Below are 16,750 nucleotides of genomic sequence, written 5' to 3' on the forward strand. Positions count from 1 at the left end.
TTTTAAACAACTGAGAGGTTTGTTAAAATACCTTCTGCTAAAATGATAAAATGATGCATCATGCAAACATGCTTTTCATTTCATTTACAGGCAAATATGATGATCCTACAGTGCTTCTTACTGCAGCTGGAACACTGGTAAGCTGTTAGTTTTTGTGAAGGAAGTTTAACGTTCAATGTAGTTTGGACGCTAGGGAGAGCACTAGGAGAAAACTTCGAGCAATCTCAGTGTCACCAAGAACAATCTGAGAAAGGTTTTTAATAAATGCCTCTTTGCTTTCACAGAGTAACAACTGAATGTCAGAGCCTCAGACAAGTAAATTGCAGCCAGACTGAATGTAAATAAAAGTAATTTAGAAGATCCTCTATGTTTTATCTCCAGTGATTACAAATGCATGGATTACAATTTTGTTTTCCGAATGTGAGTGTCTCTTTAAGGATCTCTTTGTAGTCTATACAAGCTTTGCTGAACGTGCTAAATACCATAAACTGATTTAAAATGATCAAAAAGTTACTCTTAGTTATCTTCATATATATTGTAATGAATCAAACTGTTCAAATTACTCCTTTTAGAACTTCTATGTTAAACAAAATGTACATTTTCTTTTTATTGATTTAGTTTTTTTTTTGTTGTATTTGCTTTCTGGATGAATAAAGTTTGTATTCACATTAATCTGGTGTACTTTAATTGTGGGAGGAAATGCAGAGGCTGATATTCGGAACCATTTACAAGAACAGCCACAGTTTGGTTTATAGAGAAACCAAAACTCATCTTAGCTCTCCTAATAACTGTCATATTTTGCCTAAAACCAGTTTACTTGAGTTACATCATGCACTACATATCATTGATTAAGATGTTTGTTTTACCTTTTTGTATCAAAAAGCTGCCTCTGAGGACACTTAATAGGATTTAGAAATGAAAGTCTAAGCAACAAGATTTCCTGCATTGCTTAAAGATTTTTAAATTGAGACCATGCAAGGGATTCAGAACTGAAACATTGAAACCTAATGACAATTGCTCTCAGTAAAGTTATTGACACAAATAATATATGGTTCCCTTTTTGTACTGGTTAGAACGTTTTAAATAAATAAATTTGTCACCTTTAGGCATAGGTATATTGTACCCAAGGATGAAGTAGAAATGTTGAGGTAGATAATTTGAAATCCTGTTTAAACCTGATAGATTTAAACAGTTCACTTTGGTTCACTATAATTGTCTTGGGTTTTCAAATCAGTTTGTAATATCAGATATATATTTATTCATGAAATGGATGGTAAAGGCATTATCTGTTGTTGCTGATGTTGAAGAAATAGATTCAAGTCTCAACTTTCAGTACTAGTACTGATGGTGTTTTTTTTTTTTTCTTACACCAGTCCTCACCTTTATTGCGCATATCTGATTTTATTTATTACATCAGGTCAAACATTTGACATGATCATGGAGGCAGACAATACATTTACTCGTTCCCCAGCATCAATGAAACTTGCAATAGATGGAACAACAGGTCAGTCAAAACTTTACATAAAACTTCAACTGAACTTGAAATGCAAGTATATTTTCATTTGTCAGATAGAAGTACAGTGGTTAACACCCCTTATTTAGTTTGTACTTTCATTCTACTTCCTCTGTTAAGGTGCAGACTTCAGCACAGTTAATATACAGGGAAACAACTTTGTTAGTAGATCTATACTTTGTTTTGCATTGTAATACCCAAATGTAACTTAAATTTATGTTTTCCTACTTGAGTTTTACAAATTCTATAAAGAAAAATCACATTACTGTTTTCTGTGACTTCATTCAACTCCTGTAGTAAGCAAAATTTCCAAACAGATGCGACAATTACATGATCAGATACGTATTTGGTTGATGAGGTGTTGCTTAGGGAGCTTCAGCCTTGGATATTTTCTTTGTTTGTTATTGTGATTTTTAGTCTTTCTTTTATTTTTATTAAGGTTGAAAAAGAGTGATCTATTTATATTATGAGCAAACAGTGTCAAAAAACGGCTGTTTGTACAACATAGATTTCATCTAAACTTAGTCTGGTCTAAATCTGGCCTACCTGCACAAGCCATGAGCAGGGCAATGGTTAAGTATGCATCACAGCCCCTCATTGTGGCTTTGGCAGCAGAAGAGGTTGGTGCAGAGTTTTTGCAGCACTTATCTGCTCATTCATTGAAAGTGGGAGGCCAAGCAAAGAGTGCTCAGACTGTCAAACTATCTCCATTTAAGTGAAAGTAAACCTGTCATGAACAATAATTGTGCTTCCAAAAAAGTAAAAAAACAAAACAAAACAAAGCCTTGTTTTTGCTTAGAAAACTTGTTTTTGGTCCACTCTATAAAGCCTCGAACTCAACATTATTTCTGACATTTTTAATTGAAAAAACTTCCTGGATGGGAAGTCTTCGAACTTGGAAACAAAGTCCAGTGGATTGATTTTTTAACTGCTTTGGGCTGACTATGACCTGGATGACTGAGAATGTTCACCAGGAATAATTGTGCTTCTGTCCCCAGTTTCAACAACTCTTATCCCTGCAACCAGATGTTATGCTGTTATGCAGTGAGCACAGTGTTTTAAGAATGAGTGAACATGTTTAGTGATACAATGTGATAATACGATCACATTGATTTATTATTACTCACTTGAACTCTAAGAAAAGGTAAATCCCTTTATTGTCTCACAATGGGGAAATTCACTTTTTGCATTTGACCTGTCCCCATAATAGTGGTTTATTGAAAGAATTACAGTGATAAGCTGAGCCCAGAAAATACAACTGGAATCACAAAGGCTTTCATTTTTACCTCCTCTGAATTTTAAACGCTTGTATTTCAGTTGTAAAATAAAAATAAAATAAAACCCTGCTTTGCATAAATCAAAACTTCTNTCTGGAATTGAATATCTGGACGTTTCTACCAGAGTCTGTGGGCTGGGCAAGTGTAGAAGAGAACGGAGGAGGAATAGATTGAATGCTAGACTTAAAGGGTATAGATGGGCAAAACGCGCTCGGATGATTTGAAACAGCTGTAACGTCACCTGCTGAGGCAACTTGATGTTCAACTTCACAGGAGGGGAGGGTGAGTGAAACTAAATTAATATATATTTCCCTTATATAATATTGCAACAGGCAAGGAGAAACGTTAGAATACATAGAAATATATAAACTGCCTGGATGGAAAGGGCGGGGGAAGCATAATGAGCAGAATGAAAAAAAAAAGAAAAAGAAAATTATAATAGAAACATGGTTAGATACGTCTTACCTAGAGCTGGCTCAGGGCGGGCGTAGGCGAGAGTGAATGTAGGAGGAGGAGGAGGGAGGGGATCCCGCTGCGAAGCTGAAGGCAGTGATGACGTGGCAGTGTGGGGATTTCCCAAGGCTTGGACACGTGCAGACAGAGTCTGAACGGAGCGATTTGGAGAGTCCAGGTTGGAGCATAGAGAAGCCGAAAACTGGTCAACTGCGGGAGAATGGTGGAAGGGGGGAGCCACTATGGATTGAGAAACTGACATGGTGGGAACATCTGAAGAAGGACCTGGGTTTGCGTCGGAACGGAGAGAGGGACCGGGCGCTATGGCGGCTGGAGCTGGGATGTTCTCTGCTGCGTTTGCATGACCGCTTACGAACCCTGGAGCGGAGTGCGGAGGACAGAGATGAGAGAGCGGCTNCTGGTTCTGCTGGGAGTTTTTCCTCTCCTCGGTCGCTACAAGCATGCTTAGTATGAGGGATTGCCTTTGACTCAGTGAGTCGTGGCAATCAAGTGGTTTTCCTAAGATAAAAAATCAATTTGACTGTATGATCCGGCTGAACTGTAAAGTGCCTTGAGATTACATGGGTTGTGAATTGGCGTAATAGAAATAAACTGAATTGAATTGAAATAGCTGCTCTCCAGCAAAAAGAGAGGGTAAGTTGCTGTAATCCCACTAACAACTTTTAAATAAATTAATTTAGAGATTATAATTGGCATCCAAAAAGTAATTCTGCAATTAGCACATTTACATTAGTTTTTTTTTCTTCCATTTAATACTCCTTTTCTACTGTGTTTCAATATCTTAAAAAAAACACAAAAGCTTTTGCCCTCTTCATTAACTCCCTCCATAGGGAGCTACAGAAAAAAGAAATGTCTACGATTCAGCTCTCTTTGTGTCGCTGCAACACAAAAACAGATCTCTGGTTGGTAAATGCAGAAACATGTTCAAACTGAAAAAGCTCAGAAAACAAAGCTGAGGCTCATGCTGTTTTCAGATCTCAGTTCATAAGCAGGAGCAAACAGTGGAACTATGCAGCGTGGTTCTCCACAGCTGCAGGCAGTTTTCATCTGTGTTCCCACAGAGTTCACTTTGTTTCTCTGTCACTTGGTCAGATTGCAGGTTGCTCATCCTGCTCCGCTTCAGCCTGTGCAGGCTGAGGACGCTCTCGTCCGTGTGCACATACTGCAGGAGATAATTTGTTCTAATGCATTTTAAATGCTCCCTCTCTCCGCAGTGGGGACAAGTATTAATTGTCTCTTGCATTGCTCGTATTCCTATTGGTTCTCTGTAATGGAATAACCTTGACAGTGATTGATTTTCTGTTTTCTGCGATCAACGTTAATTGATTAAAAGAATTACACTGTGTATCTTTTGTTTACACACAGAGAGCGGGACTCACCTTGGTTGCAGGTAGCCCCTCCGTAGGCAGACTGCGAGCAGTCGCAGATGTAGCCATTGCTCTTCTCGATGCAGCGGCCTCTGTTGTGACAAAGACTGCTAGAGCCACTGCAGTATCCTGGACAGCCGGAGCTCACTCCAGGGGTCATCTTGGCCCTCTCCTCAAGGTCAAAGGTCAAGCCGTTAACCATGAGAGACCTGATACAACCCAGGAAACCTCTCTGCTGGGATGCTGTTCCCCCTGAGAACATAGTTAAACAACGAGAAAATAACAAGCTGTAGTTACTTTACAATTAACATTGTTTGTAAAGCAATAAACAACCAGTGCAAATCTAGGGGAACAATTAAGGCATTTAGGCATATAAACCCCATCTAGAGTAATAATGCAAAACATTTGCCTTCGCCAGTTTTGGAGGGAGACTTGCACTCTACGTTGCTTCATAACTTCAGATTTTCCCTCCCAGAGATGCAAGACTGATGAGTTTGGATGGAAAATAAATCATACAGCTGTGCAAGTAATTTATCTGAGAGAGGAAAAAAAATTCACAAACCTAAAGGCATAATCTCCTTTCACAATCCCTTAAGGCTGATAAATGAAGCTTGTTAAATGCGGTATTGTTTCAGATGAAGAGAAGCTCTGCCTGTATTTGCTGCATACATTTGTTATGCGTTCCCTCATTTCAAACCAAGCTACTTCAAGTAAAATCTCACCTGCCAGTGTTACTGGCTGTGATGCAGTATGCCAGTGCTGATTTTAGTGCTATTAACCCTTCTACCCGCTGAGGTCCCTGTAGCAGGATTCTTATTACAGCATGACCCACAGTCACCGTTTTCCACAGGATGAATGGATAAAAAGGCTTCTGATTCTACTGGGAGCAAAATGGATGCTTTCTTTTTCTTTCTGCATCAGATCTGTATTTGATGCAACTGCTGGGAAGTTTTGGAACAATTTTGTCTCATCCGTGTCACTGAGTCATACTTACATGTTTGTTTTCATCGTCTTCAAACAAAGAACCAAGCGGACGTTCTTTCACAGACCGAGTTTTTAAAGAATCTATTGACAGTTAAGGAAGTGCTTTCATCAAGCTTATTTTTTTTTATTCTACGTGAGATAAAAATCAGAATCAGCAAGTCAGAGCTCAAAGAAAATTGAACGTTTATATAAGCCAGGAAAAAAAAGAATAATCAGTTCATCTCTCTTAGTGTCTTTTTCTTGATAAAATACTTTAATTTTCCAGCTAAGGTGCTTAGCTGATATCTGCCACCCGGAGCCACTCCAATTTAAAACGTGATATAAGTGAACACTATAATATATTATACCACCATCTTGTACATTAAAAACTGCAGTGACTGGCTTTTTCATTTTACTTATGACAAAAAAGATGTAACGTGTTTCACCTATCAAATGCTTCACACATGTGCAGAACATAGCAGAAACTTATCCTATTTCACATCTCTTGATCAGAACATTACAGATTTATGATGCTGAATTACGTTTTAACCAAAATATATTGTGTCATTTAATGCAACATTTTTTTAATTTAATAATAAAATACATAAATAATAATAATAAAAAAAAACATGACAGTCTTTTTATTTGGAAGATTTTATGGCTTAAATTGCACATTTTTCTATCTAAGCCCTAAAATAAACACTAATTTAAATTTGAAATACAAAACAAAAAGCAAAATAATAAAATAAAACTTTATGTTCAACTTTGAAGAGAGTGAGAGTGCTGTGTTGTGGAGTGACAAACATCATCAGTGTGTTTTGTTCTTTTCTGTGGTTCTACTGTATAAACTTCAAAGTTTCTCTTTTACCATAACCAAAAATGAACGTCAACTAATTAAATAAAAACAACTATAATTGTTTTTAAAAGTTTCGATGAGAATATGTATTTTAAAGCCCTATTTGTTTTAATGTGTTGCTGTTAAAAACATTACTTGACAAGATGACGTGGAACCAATGATGCCTAATTTGTTGCTCCCTGTATGTAAGCTGCTCAGTCAGCTGCCCAACTACATACTGCTGTCGTTTATAGATGTAAGCTGTCCCTCCTGATGTCTCCTGACAGCAGTAAGCATGTTCTCCTCATCACCTCATGTCACAGCTCTATATAAGCCCTCATGGCATTCTGCATTACAGCCACTGTATCAGTCATTTCCCTCACTTGATAGCAGGAAGACGTTTTGCTGTTGTGTTTACCTCTGTATTAGCATGTCTACATGTCCTTCATTTAGAAACATTACGTGGGTGCTCCGTGTCTGAATTTTATGCTGTAGCCAAAAATACACTTTTCATTAGAATAGAAAATCCTTTTCTTGCCCAAAAATTGAGAAATTCTGTTGTTACAACAGCAAAAAGGTTATAGAGAAAATGGTCACACAAATGTGGACCTTGGAATAAAAAAAATAAATAAAAGTGAAGAGTTAAAAAAAAAAAAGAAAAATTGTACTGTTAAGTGTTTAAACAACATAAATCCTGTGCACCTGAGAATAAATAACCAATATACAGCTATGAACAGTTTTACAGTAATGGATAATTGGAGGTTAGGATGTTGTACTAATTGGGGAGATTAGGTCTATAGCACACTTTGTTTTTTAAAGAATACGTTTTAAATAATAAGGGAAAGTAATATTCATTTGTTTGTAAAAAGAATGAGATAATTTTCTAAAGGTTGTTGAGAGTGGGATTGTTGTTGATTTCCCCTCGAGTCTGGTACCTCACTCTGACTAACTGACTGCTCTAAAACAGATTTTCATCAAATTGCAGATGCGAAGATGAGATATCGTCTAATCATAACATAGATATGCTGCCATATTTAACAAATTACATCAGTGAGACGTTAATTTATCTTAGTAAAAAGACTGATGTTTTTATGCCCTGATTTCTGCTATTTATGATCATGTTCAGCTTGCAAAAAATGTAAACATGCATTTATTATTATAACATTGAATCAGATAGAAAAACATATTTTTTCTAGAAAAATCTGGGTATAATGTAAAAATTATTACCTGCTAACTACATCTGAACCCTTTATAAATATACAGTATATAACAAAACTTCCAAATAGTTCAAATAAAAAAGTCAATTCTGGAAAGTTTTAAAATTATTCATTATCATAATTTTTTACAGCAAACATGAAACTTTGTGCTGGGTCCATCCCAGCTGTCAGGGACACTGGAAGGTGACGAGCTGTGAGGTATATCTGAGTCCAGGCTCTGTCTGTTTAAGGGAAACTCAGGTCATTGATCTGCTCCCTGGGATTCTTTTGGCCTCTTGTAAAACCTGATGAAGTCTGTTGTTTGTTTATCTTGTTTGCAGCCTGTTTTATTTTCCGCATTCTGTATTCTGAACCACGTCTTGGACTGTCTGTGCTGGCAACCTAAGGGAATTCTAGAGCGGTCTCTACTCATGGAAGCAGTCTTTTCTTATTTAACACCATACAGATCCAATTCCTTATTTTTCTAGCAGCGAGGTGTTTTTGAACAAATTATTTCTACATTGTGTTTGCACTATTCTAAATGTTAAACAGCGATAGGCAATTACACTATATTATCATATTAAGTTTATTTTTTCAGAGAAATGTGAAACAGCACCTTTGTGAACCTTAAAAATGAAATTATCTTTGAGCTCCTCAGAGGTGTTTCCCCTCCATCTGTCTTTTCATTTATTTAGTAAATTAATTTGAAGTTAAATGAGCTATTAGGTGCATTATCTGTCTCCTTGAGCTGTGATTCAATTAAAATGGAAAGAAGAATAAGATTTTATGGTGTTCTATAAGAGGGAGTCCTTATTGTGGCACATTTAAATGTCAGAAAGGAGGTAACTGCAGCAGGAATGCGACAAACGAAAGACAGTTGTCACGCACCTTAAACAGTGTAGTTATTGAAAAAACCAACAATAAAACAATTCGATTTTTGAAAAATGGTTTCTCTTTACAGGATGTCAGATTTTTCAGATAGCTGCAGGCAGATACAGCTGCTTGAGAAGATATAAGACAGATAAAGAGTACAGCAAGTTTAACACCTCAAATTTTATTTTCTCTGTTAAAATATTTGAATTATTATATCTCAATTGTTGGAGTCATGAAACAGTACTATTATTTTATATAATTTCATTAAAGGAGGTAGAGGGCAGCTGAATATCACTAGGAGTTTAGAGGCCACATAAAAACACCAGGGATTTCCAGAATCTCATCAGATGTGAAGGAGACCTTTAACTTTCAGCCATTTTTAAGTTTCACAGTTAAAGCAAAGCACCCCTGCTATGATGGGTACAGATTTAGGCCTACTGTACCTTTAAAATCCAAAGTTACATCATCAAACCATCCAGTTGCACCTTTTTGCTTTTAAGCTTTGTTACAATATCAAAAAAGAAGGCGATTCCTACAAATGTGTTTTAACCCTTTAAAACCTGGACCATGAAATAAATTAAAGAAAATTCTATTTTTTTATTTAGAGTTGTCATTGAACTCTCTGAAAAACGAAAGAAAAGAATATATATATATATATTGTATAAGTTAAATTAGATCATTTATTTTAATCAATTTTGATACATTAGGCATTTCTGTAGAGTATTAAAGACGTTTTCTGTTCATTACATGTGTCTGATTGTGTAAGTCAGGGTTTTTAAGATCAGCAACATCAAACTGATGATGCAAAGTCCTTAAAAGCTCATGTATCAATTATGATATAATTGGTTTTAAAGGGTTAATTTGTAAAGAAAATCTGTAAAACTTTAGCCTAATCTAAAGTGGCTTGTTTAAATACCTCAGCTACAGCAGATGTTTATTATAGTTATGAATGACCTCTGAAATGTTGCTAAACGCTTTGCTCTAAACCCAGCTCTACTTCTATGACACAATCCTAAGAGAGGCAAGGGGTCCATCTGACTTTGGCTAAATGTACCTCTTGTTCTTAGTTCCTATCCATTTAACTATGGGGGGTGTCTGGGGAAGGGGGGGGTCAAGAGTAAGAAAACTACCCAGGGTAGAAAAGGAGCTCCAGGCTGCTCTGCTGAATCCCAACAGCCTTCAGCCTTTTGAACTTCATGAAGCGAAGCAAACACATGTGGAGGATGCTGTAGCCTCCGGGAAAATGTAGCCAACAGATGAAATCCCATTATAAAACCCTAAACACATGAAGGTGCGTATATTTGGACGTGTCACACAGACTGCAAGTGAGGAAATTATGTATTTTGGGGAAAATCCATCTGGTAGGTTGTGACTGTGTTGTGTTATGCAAAGAATGGTGACAGTTTTGCAGTATAGCTCATATTGACCAGATAGGAATGTCAGGAGCTCCTTAAGATAAATGAACAATGAGAGCAGAGATCCTACTTCCATAACACTACTTAGACGGCACCCATCAGGCGACCGCTGACTTACTTCCACTTTGGCTGAAGTGCCTTTATTGATTTGCACAATTTAGATGGACCCAAAGTTTGCAGAAGAAACAGAAGAAACCTCTTGAAGTTGCAGCATAAAATACTTATAGAATGAGCTACCCATCTAGAAATCCGGAAAAAAAATGTGTTTGTTTCCTCAACCCGGGGGATTCAGTGTTTTTTTAAATATGAATATTAACCAAAGATAAAATTCTTCATATGTGTTTTACCACAAAAAAGCAACTCAGATTCTTATTTTGCTGTAAAAAAAATCTAATTCACAGAATATGCACAGACCTATAAACGTATAAGACCACTTAGTCAGAAACTACATAAGTCTGATATTTTTTCAGTAGATATTGGAATAGCAGGTGGAGTGTTGTGATAAAGTGAGGCTGACAAATCAATTATTATTGTCTTTAAACTTTTACATTTTAAAGTAAACATTTTCGAATGTTTGTTTTACTTTCTGGATAAAAAATGTCCTAAATAGAGAGAGGCAGACTAGCGTGAGTCATTTAGTTCATTTCCAATTAGCCATTTTAAATTCAGTGGGAGTTCAGCTCTCAGTTGCAATGTTTGCGCTATCTGTAGTGGATTTAACTTACAGATTTGTTGTTGTGATTCCTCTAAAAGCTCCTCTTTCTCAGTTGCAGCAGCTGCTGCTAGTAAAACAAAATCTGTCCATCGTTCATCAGCAGCAACAAACAGCAGATGGACAAAGTCAGTGACTAGCTGCTGTGCATATTACTAGTGCCTGAAGGCAGTTGGACGGCTTCTCTTTTCTGTTGTACTTATCATTAATTATAAAGCAGGATCCACTGATTGAGCAGAATTGCAGGAACTTCACAACAACACCAGGGCAGCATTAGGTTTCCGTTAATGGATAGTTTCCTCAGAGCATCTTCTATATACCAGACTGTGCAGGTGACTCTCATCCTCTAAACCCTCTGATTTAATGGTTTTCTCAAGGTCGGGCCAATAACTGGACTTTTTCTTCCCTCTCACCTCCCCTTTGACCTCCAACATAAAGCTATATATCTATTCACCAGTCTGAGCTATTCTTGGTGTTTAAATATTTTATGAATACTTTGATGCATTGCATTAGGTTAATTGTAACAAAGTTTCCACAGTTCTGGAGTCACAGAGGTTAATAGATGCCAACACTTACTCATTTCCAACTTATCAAATGTTGACATTTAACACACATAGAGCACCCTTGATGTCTGCTGGAGTGTGCTGGATAACCCTTTACATTTTCACTCAGTGTTCCACTTAAGAAAAACAAGGGGTGGGTGGGCAGGGTGGGTTGGGGTGGGGTGTTGGAGGTTCTGAGGAGCTTCCTGCAAAGAAGTGACACTAAATTTACAGTTTTGCTGTAGCTCCTGCTGCTGTGCTGAAGGTTACCTGCACCATCTATCTATCTAGCTCGCCATCATCGCTGAGTGAGTGCTTGCATGAATGGGTGAATGACTGAATGTAGTGGAAAGCACTTTGGTCGAGTCTCCTGACTTGAAAAGATGCTATATAAGTACCGGCCATTTACAATTTACGGAAAATTATAGCATTTTTGTGTCAAACACCAAGTTGGACACCATTTTTTAAGTATATTGAAAAAAGAAAACTTTAACATTTGATGATATAGTTGACATTATGTTTCCTAAATGTGCAGAATAAGTTAAAGAAACATTAGAGAATTAATGTTTGTGGTGTTTTGCAAATACATTTGTTTCATAATCTGTACAGTTTTATTGTTCTACATTTTTTACAATGTGCTGTTAGAAAAAACATTTTAATGTCACAATGTACTTTTTATTTTTCTGCTCTTTTTATTCAGCAGAGATATTTAAAAAATCACAAAGGTCTAGATGTGAGAAAATAAATACCTCAACGTGTTCCTTTTAATGAGCTCCACTTATCATAGGCTGTGTTTACCAAGATCAAGGGTGTGAGATTCACAGTGTTTTGCTGCATACAGTTTTTTATTTTTTATTTTTTTTTTTTTAACTTTGTTGAAAAAAATATATATAATAAAAAATGTTTCATGGTCAGATAGTAGTAAACTATCTCCAACTTTCAGGTTTTTTTGGAGCTAGCAAGCTGAGGTGAGTCAAGTGTTTGTAAAGTATAGCATGAGATTAAATGATTCTGTTATCTGCTTCTGCTTTCTAAGACCAAGTGGAGATAACAGTCTCCCCCCTGATGTTCAACATTTCACACATTAAATAATGCCCCCTACTATCTTATGGACATTTTCTCTCTGAAATAAAACAACAAAAACGTCAAGTTATTTATGTTTCTAATAAATGTGACCTTTTTATCTTCTCTATTTTAACATGTCTAATGCCTAAAAAAGATAGAGTAGAAGCATGATCTAAAAAAAAGATAAAGAGGTAAAAAAAAATAGTGGAAAGTGTTCATCTGAATGAATGAACTATTGTTCTCTATAATTTTCTGGGTGGCGTCACTTTCTTGTGAGTCTCTCAACTTCCAGCTATAATAAATGAAAATAAGAACACTGATGTTGTTTATTTCCAGCAAAAATATCAAAACAAACAATAATTAAAATTTGTTATATCTTAGATGAAACAAAGGCTCACATAATCTTACTTCAAAACATTATCAAAATGTTAAAAAAAGAAAAAAAAAAACCTCATAAAACTGTTTTATACCCTTTGATAGATAATGGGTATTGCATGCTAACAAAGAAGCAAAATGACCCTCAGAAAAAATATGCATGTTTTCTAAGTTGGGCTACTATATAAAGCCTCAAACTCAATGCTATTTCTGACATTTTTAATCGAAAAAGCTTCCTGGATGAGAGCGAAACGTCTTAAAACCTGGAAACAAAGTCCAGTGGAATGTTTTTTTTTACTCTTTTGGAATATTTTACAAAACCTGTCGTTGTCATAACCCAACATTTGACACACAAAAGTGATCTCCAAATTAACCCTTAAACAGGCACTTTGCACCAGGAGATACACACTCTTTAACATCCTGTAGGAGGTATGCTGGGAGGTTTTCACTAATCAAGTTAGTATTTATCAAAAGTCTTGTCTGGTATTAGCATCTAGATCACATAATTTGGTTCAGGCTATCTTTCATGGTTTTGTCAGCCTGATCAGAAAACATCATGGCTAGAGAACCTGCCTCCTTGGGGCTACGTAATCATATATTACTCATACTTAATTTCAATAAAACAACAATATAAATTCCTAAAATGAATTATGACATTTGTCTAAACATTCTGATGAAGAAAAAAATATCCAACTATGTTTGTGGTGTTACTTAGCAGCTATTGAAATGTATGTGTCCCCTGAGATACGTTGCCAGATTGGGGATAGAAATCTGATCAATGTGCATTATAAAAAAAATTTCATTTCAAACTGGAAGGCATGTTAATAATTACTTCAGTACCAGATATTATCATGCACAGCTGTGCCCATTATAACAGTATAACTGTATTTTACTCAAAAAAAAAAGTATTTATTTTCAAGCAGGGCATCTCAGCTAGGTCCTTTTATGGGAAAAGAAAGTAAAAGCACAGGAATGAGAGTGATAGAGGAGATTCCTGCAAGTTCTTCTGACTCTGAGTCAAAGAGTGATGAAGATCAGGAAGTAATGTTCAGCCAGCATGAATTGGAGGCATTGAGTGAAAGCAGTTCTGATGAGGAGGATAATGAGATGGATCGCAGTATTGGTAAAAATGAATAAAATCAACTTTAAAAGTGCTATGTGTAATGTAAATGACCAAGGAATACAACAATGTATAATTCATCAAATTGAACAGTAGTATGTTTATCATTGGGGCTCTGTTTATACCTTAATAGGGCAACATATCCTGGGAGATGCAACTCATAAAATCCAAAATATTGAATATATATACATTTTTAATGTGGAAATATTTTACTTAGGGCCTAAAGAGATGAGTGATACTATTTAATTATTTTTTGCAACTTATTTTCCACTCCTGCCTGTTTAAGGGTTAATGTGAGGGTCTAAAAGTTAACAGAGGAATGGAAACTATTTTAATTTCATATTTAGAGGTTTTGGCTCTGAATCAAAGTAATTAAAGCTAAAGCTAAATAGATGGAAATTACAATTTAAAAGCAAATTGACATAGATGGACAATCCCCCCCCCCCAAATGTAGCTAAAAACAGATTCATGCGAAGCTGTAGTCAGTTTGATGGAAAGCCTACCCACAAACAGCTGGCTGCTGAGCCGGAGGCGGAGGTGTCCGTCAGCCGGAGCCTCCAGGAGACGAAGGGGCAGCTGGTCGACCTGCAGGGACGCTTCCTTCACATTCCGCTCTGCCCTCACGTAGTGCCACTGTCTGTCATTCAGAGGGAGGTGGGACTTCACGGACAGGACGGCCGGACCGTTGCCCACATCAAAGGAAAAAGTCACCACTGCTGGAGCTGAGGGACACACACACGGAGACATAGAGCCAGATCAGACTGAATATGATATGAGGTTTTATATGAGGTTCTTCTCCATCCTGCCTTTCTGATGCAACCTGATACAATGCTGCTGAAAACTTGATGACCTGCATACATTTATGAAGGAGCTCAGCTGACAGCTTGTCAATATTTCATGTGTCTGATGCTGCAGCAATACATAAAGACTCCAAATATCCACACAACGTCCCCCCCAGGTTTGAGAACAAAACGCATGATAATAAGCGTCTGTAGACACCTGAGCATATCGCTGAAGTTGTTCTTGCTTTAACAAATAGAGCGTCTGCTAACTAAAAGCTTAGGTTTGTACCTTTCTTTTGTTAAAGTAAAACCTTTTGAGGAAACGTATAATTTTCAGGAGGATGTTGCAGTAAATCTGAAAGGGGTTTTCCATTTTATTTCCACTTCACCCGTCAGACAAATTCATTAAGCTTCTATATGTGTATGACAGCAAGCTATTGCTGTTGACTGTGCCACTGGGATTACATCATGCTGTGCAAACCTGACAGGCTGCTTCTCCGGGAAATTGAACTGTCAACCACAGTACTCCCAAAGAAGAGCAAAGTATATTGCTGATGGCTTTTGTGGGCATTCTTTATATGTGGACACTCTGGCAAGTCATGATGTACTGCATCACTCTTATTGTGGTATTAACATTCACTCACAGCTCAGCTCCACCCTGATAAAGTCCTTCAGGCCCTGGTTCTCCAGAAATACCCCTGAGGGAGAGCTGGTCTTGAAGTAAAAGGAGATATCTGAGGCTAGCTCTGCCTGCAGGGTGGGGAAGTACAGGTAGGAGGCCTCCTGGTAGAAAGAGGCCGCGTTCCAAATAGATTCTGAAAAAATAAAAAGGAAGAACAGTGAATGAAACAAAAGAGACCCTCCTCCCCCCTCCCCATACCCCCCTCCATGTGTACAACTAGCTGATGTGAAGTTATTTGCTCTTGTCAAAGAGGTTATGGGTTAAAAACAACTTCTCTTTAGATTTGCTCAAACCTCAATGGGACTTTTCTGATTAAATTAAGGTGACTCTGTATGCTTTTTTCTATTTATTTAGCCACTTTTCTGATCATTTAAATTTCATCAATTAAATTTATTTATGTAGCGCCAATTCACAAGGCATGTAATCTCAAGGCACTTTACAGAGACAATTCGATCAGATCAAACAGTCAAATTGATTGAAAGTTTTCTATCTAAGGTTGATTGCATCGACTTATTGACTCGTAGGCAATCCTTCACACCAAGCATGCTTGTAGCGACAGTGGAGAGGAAAAACTCCCTTTTAACAGGAAGAGGTGTCAAGTAACAAAGTATACCTGGTATATTAAATTTGCTTTTTTTAGTATCCGTTCTTTAGTTTTCTGAGTAATTTTGAACTTTTCCTCATTACATTTGAACACAAAAATCCATACTTTTTTTCTCCTTACTTTCTTTAACTAGCTTGTAAATTTTCTACATTTTGATATCAACATGATTCAACAGCCAAACAAAATAAGGAAAATAAAGAAAGGAGTCTGTCAAGTTGCAGCCCAGTTTGTTTATACAATGACACTGATAGTAACACAGATGTGGACAGGCAGCTGGGAAACATTGCAAATGAATGATCATTCCCATCCATTCGCACTTTTTAAAATTTCGAATGTAAATGCTGATTATGTTTCAGATAACTCTTTCATACCAGAGCTCTAAAATATTCGTTGGGAACTTCTGTTCTGCTCAATCTATATTATCAGGTCTTTTTAATTTAGAACGAAACCAAACACAGACGGCCTTGTTTTATGTTCTCTCTATCAACACAAAGAGCAAAAGAGTAACATTAACCTATTTTTTTGTGTATTTTGTGCTTGGTTTTCACTTATTTTGTATCATTTAAAACAAAAACCTCATTTTACTTTTGTACTTACGTGCATTGTAGACTCTGCTTTTTTATTTAAAATTTTTTCTTGGAGTTTAATCGATATTTTTACTTCTACCAGAGAGTTTAATAAAGAGAACAGTATTGTAAATTTAAAAAATGTAGATCCCTTTATTGTCCCACGATGGGGAAATTCACTCTGTGCATTTAACCCATCCCCTTGGGGAGCAGTGGGCTGCCACTGTGCGGCTCCCGGGAAGCAGTGTGGGGTTAAGGGTCTTGCTCAAGGACCCATAGTGGATGCTGTGGGGCTCAAACCGAGTACTTGCAACCTTCTCAAAGCACAAGCGCACTGCTCTAATCACTAGACCAACACTTTCCACCACTTATACTCAGTTAAAGAATGT

At 36.8% G+C, this 16,750-nt stretch overlaps 1 protein-coding gene across 1 annotated transcript in view; it reads right to left on the reverse strand.

Moving 5' to 3' along the window:
* Nucleotides 1–16,750, reverse strand: part of LOC107100985 (contactin-associated protein-like 5) — a 77,907-nt gene that overhangs the window by 2,208 nt on the left and 58,949 nt on the right. The window contains exons 9-12 of the mRNA XM_015399706.1: nucleotides 15,154–15,324; nucleotides 14,231–14,449; nucleotides 4,644–4,883; nucleotides 3,256–3,621 (exon numbers count right to left, since the gene is read on the reverse strand). Coding sequence (XP_015255192.1) covers nucleotides 3,256–3,621; nucleotides 4,644–4,883; nucleotides 14,231–14,449; nucleotides 15,154–15,324 — 996 coding nt within the window. The remainder of the gene's footprint in view (nucleotides 1–3,255; nucleotides 3,622–4,643; nucleotides 4,884–14,230; nucleotides 14,450–15,153; nucleotides 15,325–16,750) is intronic.

This window comes from Cyprinodon variegatus, unplaced genomic scaffold, assembly GCF_000732505.1.
Source record: "Cyprinodon variegatus isolate N-32 unplaced genomic scaffold, C_variegatus-1.0 Scaffold1041, whole genome shotgun sequence".
NCBI lineage: Eukaryota > Metazoa > Chordata > Actinopteri > Cyprinodontiformes > Cyprinodontidae > Cyprinodon > Cyprinodon variegatus.